Source organism: Thamnophis elegans, chromosome 4 (assembly GCF_009769535.1).
Source record: "Thamnophis elegans isolate rThaEle1 chromosome 4, rThaEle1.pri, whole genome shotgun sequence".
Taxonomy (NCBI): Eukaryota; Metazoa; Chordata; class Lepidosauria; order Squamata; family Colubridae; genus Thamnophis; species Thamnophis elegans.
The window spans coordinates 58,998,843-59,011,365 of NC_045544.1; the positions used below are offsets into that span (position 1 = coordinate 58,998,843).

Sequence of the window (12,523 nt, forward strand, 5' to 3'; positions counted from 1 at the left end):
TTTCCCAGCATTAGAGCCTTTTCTAGAGAACTAAGTCTTCACATAATTAATACATTCAAAGTAGGATAATTTGAGCCAGACCATTTGTGCCTTGAGTGGATTGATTTGTTTAATCATACATTTGTTGGTTTCCTTGGCTGCTTATGGCATTCACAAGAATCTTTTCCAAAACCAACGTTCAAAAGGCTCTATGGTCTTTCTGTCCAGCTTTTCTGCGATCTATTCCAAAGTTTAGTTACTGTACTTTTTGGAGTATGACACACTTTTCCACTCAAAAAAGAGGGTGAAAATCTGGATGCATCTTATACACTGAATACAGCATTTTTGATCTCCCGAAACCCCTCTCCCTTTTCAAAAATGGCCATGCATAGCCTTTAGGAGGCTTCCAGAGTGCTCGTTAGGGCTGGGGAGGGCAAAAATGAGCTAAAAGCGGGCCGTATTTTGCGCCTTTCCCCACCAGCTCCCAAGAGCACTCGATAAGCCTCATAAAGGCTATGCATGCCCTCCCTTTTTTTTTTGACAAAAAATGGACATGTTTTCGCGAAAAACAGGCTGTTTTTGGGAGGTGTGCAGAGTGCAAAACCTTTTTTTTTAAATTTGCCTCTTCAAAATCTTGGTAATATTACACTTCTTTATTTCTTAATTTAAAGTGGGGGGGGGGGTAGTCTACCGTAGGTGAATTTAACCTGAGGATAAGCTAAATTGAAACTCAATCACCATGATTTAATGTGGACCTGCATAAGATTGTAATGTAATTCTTTGACACTTTCCTGGCAAGTGTCCTTGGCCTGTGTTTATGTGTGCTTCAGATGTTTCTTTGGACTAATAGCTATTAGTCACATTGCTTTGCCACCCTGCTTAGAACATCTGTATATTTATCTCTGTAAGGTTTTGTACCCCACATCATTTGTTTGACTGATGTCTATTATCCAGATTCATGGCAAATGTTGCATTTCTACTACAATGTTGCATCTTTTCTTAATAGCTAATAGTTCATATTATTTAAAATCACCTTTTGAGATTAATGTACAATATATGCTCTTTTTATTTTAGGGGAATCCTCACAGATAAGAAGTTCCAATTTACTCTTGGAATTCAGCACTAAAATTGTTTGTTCTAAGGGAAGTCCACATACATGGCAAAGTAGCATCAATTTCTATTGTGGGAAGACTTTGGTTAGTATGTTACTGCTGACAATTTTATTTCTAAATGGGCAATAATTATTTTTAATTATTAAGTGTTGATAAGCTGTTCCAGTCCTGACAGAAGAATTATGTTTGTCCTAGAAAGTATTTGCATGTTCATGCAGTACACATTGCTTATCTGTTTTCCCAAATGAATGTATTTAAAAGTATTTAATTAATGTACCAACATTACCAAAGAGAAATATCAAATTGATCAGATTACATAAAACTAGTGCTTCTTAAAATTTGATTAAAAAATCTGCCACTCAACTTATGTGCTTGGTATCAGGTAAAATAAGCATACTTTATTTTAGGCATTTCATTATATATCTGTTTTCATTCAAGTTTCTTTTCCAGAACGTTGTTAAAATCATTTATTTATTAAATTTTCATGCCACCCATCTGCCTGATAAAGGGACTCTGGGTGGCTTACAAAACAATATAGTGTTAGGTCTTGGCATTTGATTTTGTACTGTCTAGGTTCTGAAATGTTAATCAATTGATACATATCTGGGTAAAAGTAGTTTTTTGCTTGGAAATGTAAACTGTACTAACCAGTAACATTTATTTTAAACTTTATTATTATTATTATTGTTGTTGTTGTACAATTGTATCACAGCGGCCAGTTGTTTCGCCGGATTTGGCATTGGTTACTAGTCGGGCCCCACCCAGGGGCCTAGGACGTCGTAACGTATTTTCGTAATATGCGTGCAGATCCAAGCAGTGCGGCTTTTTGCATTTGACTGATGGTGATTTTGTCAATTTTTAACTGTTTTAAATGTAATTCCAGTGCTTTTGGAATAGCACCCAGTGTGCCAATTACCACTGGAATTACCACTGCTGGTTTGTGCCATAGTCGTTGAATTTCGATTTTTAAGTCCTGGTATCTTGCGATTTTTTCATGTTCCTTCTCGGCGACCCTGCTATCACCTGGTATTGCGATGTCTATGATTGTGACCTTATTTTTCTCAACCAGTGTGATGTCTGGTGTATTATGCGCCAGTATTTTGTCGGTTTGTATACGGAAATCCCACAAGATCTTGACCATCTGATTTTCGGTGACTTTTTCAGGCTGATGTTCCCACCAGTTTGTTGCTGTTTTAATATTATAATTTTTGCACAAATTCCAATGGATCATTTGTGCTACTGAATTGTGCCGCAATTTATAATCAGTCTGCGTGATTTTTTTACAGCAGCTGAGTTGTTATTATTATTATTATTATTATTATTATTATTATTATTATTATTATTATTATTATTATTTAGGTTTTAATTGTAATTACAAATACAAATTGATCAGTATGGTGCATCACTTTTTTTAATCAGGGTTCCCCAGAATTTGTGACTTCATTTGAGTGTGTTCATTATTTTGAATGGAGAACATTCCTTGCATGCAAGAAGGACTTATTTACATCAACTGACGAGGTAACACAAGTTCTGTTTGAACATAAACTAAAAAAATCATCATATGCATGTTGATTGAGAAGTCAGTCCATTAGATTCACTGGGCCTAATAGGTTAACTAAACAATGTATCCTCAGTTTATTATTTTCTTATCAATTCAGGGCTCCAAAAATTATAATCTCATATTGTTTACAACAAGTGATATTAAATGCCATTTATTGTTAGATTTCTGGTAATGTCATGAAAATTTTAAAATAATAGTAAAAGATTATCTCTTTTTAGTTTGAACAATCTATCAGTTTTTGGATCTAGCTATAAAGATGTGATATTCAACACCAGGCATTAAGTTTAGGGCCTCCCTTCTGCACTACAGATTAAGTAACGTGCTATGAGTTTCATTGAGGTGAGGCATTGGTTAGTTACTCTAGGTGCAGTTTTGCTTTTGGGTATTAGAGTATGATTCAGTACAGCTAAATTCAAGCAACTAAGTTAGTCTTCATTTTTGTGAAATCCCAATTAAAACAAAAAAGAGGTGAAGATAATTTGTTATTCTCTTCTTGTGCTGCTAATAAAATTTGTATTGTTTGTTAAATATTCTTCAGTATGTGAAAGAAATTGATATTTTGTATACTCTGAGAATTCATTTTTATTTTTTGACTATGGTTTTGTCTCAGTAGACTGTGTATTGAATTGTGTACATTCTTTCTTTCATATACTTATGTCACCATTTCATCCTTGCTGTTGTTTGCTTAGTCTTCTAGAACAGAGTTCCCTCCACTCTCCGTCTTTGCAAACTGGGGGGGGAGGAAGAGGGGATGGTTTTACATGAGTGTTGGGCAAGTAAGCATGTACACTTAGCTCCACTTGTGAGAGCGGTGGGCATATGTGCCGGCCCCTCGTGCAAATGGAGCACATGTACTTGCCCACTGCTTGTGGAACATTTGTGGCCTGGTTTCAAAAGGCTCAAGGCCCAGTAGTGGACCCCTGTCCTAGAAAACTGCCAGGCAAACAGGCAATCAATTACATGGTAGGAGTAAAATAACAACAGCTCAGATATGAATATAGCACATGCTTTTTAACAATTGACCATGTATCAAATAATAGTTACAGAAAATTATGGATTCTGATGATCCTTCCAGAATACTAGAGGTTTGATTAGGCTGTTCAGTATAAACTTATTAAATACTCTGGTTTTGATTTGCTCAAGATGTGAGTAATAAATTGTAGCTTTTTTGAGATTTAACTTTTTATTAATTTATCAAAGTATAAAATACAAAGAAAAAATAGTATAATAGTAATTTTGAATGAGTGCACACTCTCATCAGTGCCACAAGATGGAAGCATAATATTTTTATTGGTTCTGCATGTTAAAAAATAAGACCAGATTAAAGTACTTCTGTTTGAAACCTAGAATCACAGATAGAATGCCAGTAATGACCCTATATTATGTATGAACTTACTTGCAAGATACAGTGCTTACGTTTTAAATTTCTAGGTACCTTGCTACATATTTGATGAAAACCTGAAAAAACATGATTTAAATCCATTGATTAAGACATCTGGTGGATACTTGATAGAAGACTCAGATGATGATTCACAGTTATACATCAACATATGTAGAAACATAGGTATGAAATTCAACTAAAAAATAATGAGTAGTTTTCTTTAATTTCCATAAGGCAAGACCTTTATACATCTAAAATTTTACCATGCTTCCCTTTAGGATGAAAGGCATAAAATATTAGTGCTTTTATTTGAGTGACACTGATTCCTCAGTGTTTCCCAGTTCTCCATTTCATTAAATACCTCTATTTTATTCAAGATATTTATTTATCATTAATATTTATGAGACTTCCAATTTTTAAAATATATACTCTAAATTTCCTCTTGTATCTATGGTTTTGCAGAACCTGCTGATCAATTCTTTCCCACTTTTCTGACATTTTCCCCATAACTTTTTGTCCAGATATTAGATAATGTTTATGCCTATTTATCTTCAATATTTTGGTTGTTGAATAATCTATAGTTCAATATATATCATTGGTGCTGCTACCTTGTTCCATTTTAGTCATCAATAATAGTGAGATGTTCCTTAAATGTGTGGAAAAACAATGTCTGAGCTCAATATTTTCTCAAACTGTTATTTGTACAATTATTACACTGCCTTATGGAAAGCAGTTCTTGGGCAATAGTTTAAATATAATATAATTTTGGGAGGAAAATTATATTTTTGGTTATATAAAATATTTTAGAACATAATATTAATAGATATATAGTTGGTTTATAGCTTCCTTTAAAAATGCCATTTCTATGACTAATATATAACTTTGGTGCATGAAGTTATTCTTAAAGCTGTGAAAACCATTTTGGGGCACTAAAAATGAGTGTAATCTTGCATCATGCTTAATGCAAATAACTTGATAAATATATTTGCCTTATTTCTGGAACTTCTGATCAAGGTATTTCTGTAAGACGATATCTCTTCAGTCATATAAATTTCTAATCTGCTCTTGCCCACTTTGCCATGTTAGTGTCTATTGTATATAAAATAAAATTTTGATTGCCACAATTCTGATTTATAACTTGGCTAAATAGCTTGTCCTTTCTATTTTTTATTGTTTTGGATGACGTGGCCAAAGAGCGTATCTTTGATTTGATTTAAGCAAACTTTTGGAAACTTTTAACTAAGGAACATACTTATACATGTAATACATAGGTTGTTATTAATCATTGCTTTAACAGGAAAGTCCTCAGGAGAAACTAGCAGTTGTCCAGAGCACAGTGCAGCTTGCTTGGTGAAGGATGGTCGTGCGTTTGATCTGGGCCATACTAAAGAATTACTAAAACGGCTTGATAAAGACAGGTATGGCTGAAGTCTTTGTGTGATCTTTGAAAGTCATCAGCATGTCAGCGCTGTTTATAGTGAATAAGGTTGGAAGAAGATAGCTGTAAAGTTCAAATTTTAATGCAAAGTTTAATTCTTACATGTTTCTGCTATTACTAGGAATTTGTATTGAGAGTTGAATTAGATGTCCTTTGTTTAGCATATTTTTCGGAGCATAAGACGCACCTTTTCCCACCAAAAAAGAGGGTGAAAATCTGGATCCACTGAATACAGCATTTGTGGCCTCCTGAAACCTTGCCCCTTCACGAAAATGGATGTGCAGAGGATTGGAAAACCTGCAAAGTGTTCCTGGGGGCTGGGGAGGGCAAAAACAAGCAAAAAATGGGCAGGTTTTTTTGCTTGTTTTTGCCCCCCCTCCCAGCCCGCAGGAGCACTCTACAAGCCTCCCAAAACCTATGCATGCCCTTTTTTGGACAAAAAATGAGCCCATTTTCACAAAAGGCAGGCCCGATTTTTTGCTCGGTCCCTCCCCCCCCCCCCCCGTCCCTAGGAGAACTTTGCAGGCCTCTCAAACCCTCTGCATGCCCCATTTTTCACAAAAGAGGCATGCAGAGGGTTTGGGAGAGCTGCAAAGTGCAAAAACTTTTTTTTTAATTTACCTCTTCAAAAACTTGGTGCGTCTTATATTCCAGTGTGTCTTATACTCTAAAAGTACAGTAATTTACAACGGTTTTAAAATTAGCCTATTTTTGTATGTTTTTGGAGCACAAAAAATAACTTTTTATTAGAGGAGGGCCTAGAATCTCTAGAAAACCACAAGCATTGCTTTCATGGGTACTGCATTCTTAATTTTGTTCCTAATTGTATATTATATTATTCTGTTGAATTCACTGAATTTGTAGCTGTTCTTCCCACCACTATCCCTTTATTTATTTACTTGTGCTAATTTCGACAAATATTTCTTCTGTAGTGCCAGCATCTCCCTAGAAGTATCTTACTTGCTATTTTATTTTTGTGACTATATATTGCCTTCGGGTGGGCTAACTGATTATGCAAGAGTACTGATAGAATTAGTGTAGTATGGGAGAACAATATAAAATGATTTGAGTCAACTTGTAATTTAAACAACAATTTGAAATTAGTATGACACCATTGTTCTAGATTCTGCTTGTGTAATTGTTCACTCCCCAGTTTGATATCTTGCAGAGAAGTTTGAATTCCAGTTTCTTATATTTCCTAGCCCTCTTGTTTTTTAACTGTTACACTTCAACTATACTTTGGAGGGTTTTTCATTGGGAACTTTGCTTTGTGTGAATCTCCTGGTAGTTTATTTTTTATGTTTATGTTTCTTATTTTTTCAGGTTTCAGCTGAGATACAGCAATGTAGCAGAGAAACCAGACTTTTGTGGTAGCCATGACCCAGCAGTTACAATTACTTTCGTATGTCCAGAGGGAAGGCAAAGAGAGGTAATCAACAATTTCCTATGATGGATGTTGAGCACTGTTATTTGACTGGGAAGAGCAATGGATATAGCATTAACGCAAAATAAGTGTATCAGCATATTTTAATTTTACAGGGCCATGTCAAGATAATATATTGTTTGAAAGATAAATATCATGATCATTCTTCCTCATACCTTTCCTCATTGCCCAAACAGAGTTCAGTATGAAGGTTGTTAAAATTATTTTTGGGGCAGAATATCCGACAAGTCTTTCTTCTTCCTGACAGCAAAGATACTGTCATAATGAATTAAATGATGACAATTTCGGGACATGCAAAATCACCCGTGTTGACCCTTTCATTAAGGCATTAAGATCTTTGTTGTAATTCATAATTAACTAAACTGCAAACAATTTTTTTACAGTCACTGCCATGATTTTCCAATGGTTGTGAATTTTACTGGATAAGGATGTTTATAGGTTTAGGGAGTTTTTATGATATTCGTTCATGTCGGATAATTGATTATTTGGATTTTTAAAATCCAAAGGCAACTGTTTTTGAGCAGGTGTTGCATTTCAGTTTTGTTTTGTTTTTCATTTACATTCAGTTTCTAAAGACTGCTAGAGGCCTGGTGGTAAAGTCACAGAAGTGATAGGCTTAAATGTTTAGCCATTTTTTTTTAATTTTGAGTGGCTGTATGCTTTAGTTAAAAACAGAAAAAAAGGATATAAATCATATCAAAGCTTTAATCATTTATTTTAGGGTGATATTTACTGGATGGGAAAACATTACATTTTACTGCTGAAAATTGAGGCTTTGCTAGTAGGTTTTGGTGGTATGGTACTCCAAGTTGCTAGAAACAGTAAAAATGGTTCATAAGAGGGCATACGCAGAAACATAAAACAGTTTGTCATCTTACACCCTTGCCCCTCCCCTCCCCAGTTTAGGCTATTGAAAATTAAGATTAAGATTAGATTAAAATTTAATTTATTTGTATGCCGCCCTTCTCCAGGAGGGACTCAGGGCGGCGAACAACTCAAAAGGGGAAAGGGGATACAAACACAATACACGTAATTAAAATACACAAGAGTCATACAGCCATACAAGTCGAGAGGGGAGGGGAACTCATCAACCCCAGGCCTGCCGGCACAGCCAGGTTTTGACGGCTTTCCGGAAGGCCTGGAGAGGGGTGAGGGTCCGAATCTCCATGGGGAGTTCATTCCAAAGGGCCGGAGCTGCAATAGAGAAGGCCCTCCCCCGGGTGGTAGCCAGATGGCATTGGCTGGTAAACGGAACCCGGAGGAGGCCGACCCTGTGCGATCTAACGGGTCTGTGGGAGGTAATTGGCAGCAGGCGGTCTCTCAAGTACCCAGGTCCAATACCATGAAGGGCTTTATAAGTTACGACTAGCACTTTGAAGCGTATCCGGAGACCGATCGGTAACCAGTGCAGCTCGCGGAGGATAGGTGTAACGTGGGTGTACCGAGGTGCACCCACAATCGCTCGCGCGGCTGCATTCTGGACGAGTTGTAGTCTCCGAATACTCTTCAAAGGCTGCCCCATGTAGAGCGCATTGCAGTAGTCCAGTCTTGAGGTCACGAGGGCATGAGTGACTGTCGCGAGTGCCTCCCGGTTCAGGTAGGGGCACAACTGGTGCACCAGGCGAACCTGGGCAAATGCCCCCCTGGTCACAGCTGACAGGTGATGTTCTAAGGTCAGCTGTGGGTCCAGGAGGACTCCCAAGTTGCGCGCCCTGTCTGAGGGGCGTAAATTTTCACCCCCCGGCCTGAGTGATGGAATACTGGCCAAATTCTTGGGAGGGAAACACAACAGCCACTCGGTCTTGTCTGGATTGAGTACAAGATTGTTAACTCCCATCCAGACTCTGACAGCCTCCAGGCACCGGCACATCATGTCAACCACTTCACTGAGTTGGCACGGGGCGGACAGATACAACTGAGTATCGTCCGCATATTGATGGTATTTTATCCCGTGCCGTCGAATGATCTCACCCAGTGGCTTCATGTAGATATTGAACAGAAGGGGGGATAGGACCGAACCCTGAGGAACCCCATATTTCAGGGGCCTAGGGGTCGACCTCTCTCTCCCCCAACTAACACTGAGAGCTAGAAGGACAAAGCAGTATATAGCAAGCAAGCAGCCATTACAAAATTACTGTATTTTATAATAAATAGTTCATATACGTTCTGCTGGAAAAATTCAGAATCCAAATTTGATTTTGTATCGGAAAACTATACCTAGTTCCTGCTATAGCACACCTTTGCTTTCCCTGTCAGCTAGCAGCTATTATTAATTATGCATGAAGGATTATTTGAAATGGGGAACAAAGATAGCTGTATGACATTACTTTTAACTTTTTTTAATTGATAAACAGAAAAAGCTTTTACCGAGCAGGTAGGCTAAAATGGAATGGAGGGAACAAAATAAAACTGTATAGCCAGTTGTTCTATCACCTTAGTAGGATCCAGACACTGAAGTGGCATTTCTGTGACTCAATTTTGGTAAATGTTAAATAACATGTTTTAGCAACATTTATGTAGGGCAGTATTAAAATGAGAGATTATGTTACTATTCCTTAATTCTGGAGACTTGTTCTGGACTTGTGAGCTTATGTTTGTGGATTGATAAATCAAAGTTCTCTGATCTGACTAGCTATTTTTTTAAATATAGGATACAAATCCTACGCTCACTGCTCAAAGCAATTGCCGCTATGAGATTGAATGGGTTACTGAGTCTGTCTGTGCCAGGGACTACCTGGAGAGTCATAATTGTACTCTTAGCAGTGAACAACATGGTATTTATGTGGATCTGACACCTCTTATGCAATCTCCAGGTAACTATCCTATTTCCGTTAGAATGTGTGCAACATGATATTTTATACAAGTAAAACCAGAAGCTGTAGCAAAAAAGACAGATTTCAAATTCTGGTATAGGTGTATGGTACAAAGTGTTACATAAGCAGTGTTTTCGTCTTTAAAATGACCCAAATGGATGGATATATAAATGGAGTCACCATAGATGGGATTGTACTATTTTTAAGATTATCTGTTTTAAATGTATTTTTATGCATGGGAACAGTTAACTTGCTTTTTGACAAAAATGCAGTATTTATTAAAGCATTAAAACAAAAGCAACAAGTAAATCAACAGATTGAATTTGCAGATTGCTGATTAATCAAGTCATTGCAATAAGTGCTCTAAAATTTAATGAGCTAGCAGTTTAAAAATCAGAGTAATGAACAAATATGATAACACACAGTGGAAGTAGCATTATATATCTGCTCTAGAAATCACAAAATTATGGTTTCCTTTTTGGTTATGTCAGATAAGGATGAAGATTACATAAACATAAAAGATACTAAAACAAAAATAAAAATGGCAGAATGAAAACAAAAATAAACAAAAACAAAATAAAAACATAAAGAGAAAAATTAGTGACCCGGTTTACAGATATTTTCACTGATTTATCAGCTTTATATATGCATGGGATTTCATAATGCTAATATGTATTTCATAATGCAGTATGTAATTCAGTTTAATCCCTCCAGAACTGGGGTATGGAGAAAAAAAACTAGAAAATTTGTTACGAGACTCTTATTTTGAATCTGAGGATGAAATGGAAAAAATTATAAATATCTAGTATGTAGTTTTCATGAAATTAAAATCTGTCTTGCAAAATCCTACTCCTGAATCATAGGATAAGTTTAGAAAATGGCTAAAAAGAGCATCACTTGTGGCACACAGGCAGATTGTATCAATGCAATACAATGATCATATAAGTATTTTGGTGTCATAAATATACATTTCCATTTGTATGATCATTTTAGTATTTCAGCAGTGGATTTTAATCATATTTTCTTTAGGTGATGTGTCACCATATCTTTCAAAAGACAAAGAGTATAACTATTATCTGAATGTATGTGGGAAAGCAGCTGGTGGTTTTTGTATGGACAAGGATGTGTCTTCATGCCAAGTTAAAGCTGAAAAAAGTCAGCCGAAAGTGGCAGGAAGATTTACCAATCAAACTCTCAGGTTAGTACTAGTCCAGAAATGTAAATATGTTTCTTTGGGAAACAATATGTGATGTTACCCAAAAATATTTTGTTTGATATTAGAGAAAAATAGTTTTTGTTTCTGAAAAAAAATATTTTTCACAACATAAAACACTGTGCAGGTAGTCTTCAAGTTATTATTACTCATTCAGCAATTGTCATAGTTTTGCTGGTACTGTGATGCTTACAACTAGTTCTTGAAATTCTGGCTGCTGCAGCATCCAATAAAACTAATTAAGTAGAATTGTATTGGTTTTTTTAAAATCAGGTATGCTGATGGAGACCTTATTCTGACGTATCCAGGAGGAGATAGTTGTAGCTCGGGTTTTCAGAGAATGACAGTCATAAATTTTGAATGCAATCAAACTGCAGGTAATGTACCATTCTGGATGTTAATGGATTAATTGGTACAGTATTGTTCTGTTGGAGAAACTGCTGATACTTTAAAAAACATATAGAAAAATGTTATATAGAAAACTAGATATTTCATTTCATTACCACCCATGTCATTCAAACAGACACGTTCAATAAAATAAGTTGTGGTTTATTCGGTAAATGAATGCACTAAACAAATTATAAAATTATAGGTAAGTGTGGTATGTGAACTCTAATATTAATTGCAATGTTAAAGCCTTTTTATTTCAACATGTGATAGATTGGCTCATGCCAATTCTGCTATGGAAATGGATGCCCAGTTAAATTATATTTGACTTCAAGTTTTTAATTGTTAATTTTGGTCTGGACTCTGTTATTCTTATGTTTGATTATGTGTCATAAGCCTAAATGTGAATATTTAATGGATAGTATCAGTATTTTAATCTGTATCTTTTTATATGTTTCATGTTATATGTTAACATTTTATAATATGAATGTTTCCTTATTTTTGTGAATTTATTAAAAGATAATAATGGCAAAGGACATCCAGAATTTAATGGTGAAACAGACTGTTCATATTTTTTCACTTGGCAAACCAAATATGCTTGTGTTGGAGAAGAAGAAGGTTTGCCTTGCATGGTTTCAGATAAGAAGAAAAAGTATGACTTGACAAGACTGATTCGTCATTCTGGTATGAAACTTATAAAAATCTATTGTCTGCTTATTTGTTTTAAAAGCTCTAGTTGATATATAACTGGTTGTCAGAAATGCTGTCCTAAACCTAACATATTGTTGCCAAATATACTGGGTAAATAGTAGAATATTGATGATTTTCCAAGATAAAAAGATTTATGTTTAGAGATATTACTAGAAAAGCTTTGTTTTACTTTTGAACATAATGCACATTACTCAATGAACTTTGTGGTCGTAGAGGTGCAATGCAGGAGGCGATACTCCCAACACATTGATGTCACCATGTTGTTTACATTGCTAGCTTAACATTTTATGAAAAACCTAAGGCATATTCAATCCAGCCTCTGTGTCAGATGTTGACCAACCAGATCCATTGGACATGAGGCAGTTATCCTCTTCCAATGTTCCAGGGCATGTTGCTTGGAAATTTATGTAATCCTGCAGATCACAGCAAGTACTGGGCTTGGTTTTTGTGTTAACCCTACAAACACTGCAAATTAAGAGTGCTC

At 35.8% G+C, this 12,523-nt stretch overlaps 1 protein-coding gene across 1 annotated transcript in view; it reads left to right on the forward strand.

Moving 5' to 3' along the window:
- Positions 1 to 12,523, forward strand: part of IGF2R (insulin like growth factor 2 receptor) — an 82,227-nt gene that overhangs the window by 16,197 nt on the left and 53,507 nt on the right. Inside the window, 9 exon segments of the mRNA XM_032214893.1 lie at positions 1,054 to 1,175; positions 2,511 to 2,609; positions 4,084 to 4,216; positions 5,331 to 5,451; positions 6,795 to 6,900; positions 9,566 to 9,728; positions 10,758 to 10,926; positions 11,215 to 11,318; positions 11,848 to 12,012. Coding sequence (XP_032070784.1) covers positions 1,054 to 1,175; positions 2,511 to 2,609; positions 4,084 to 4,216; positions 5,331 to 5,451; positions 6,795 to 6,900; positions 9,566 to 9,728; positions 10,758 to 10,926; positions 11,215 to 11,318; positions 11,848 to 12,012 — 1,182 coding nt within the window.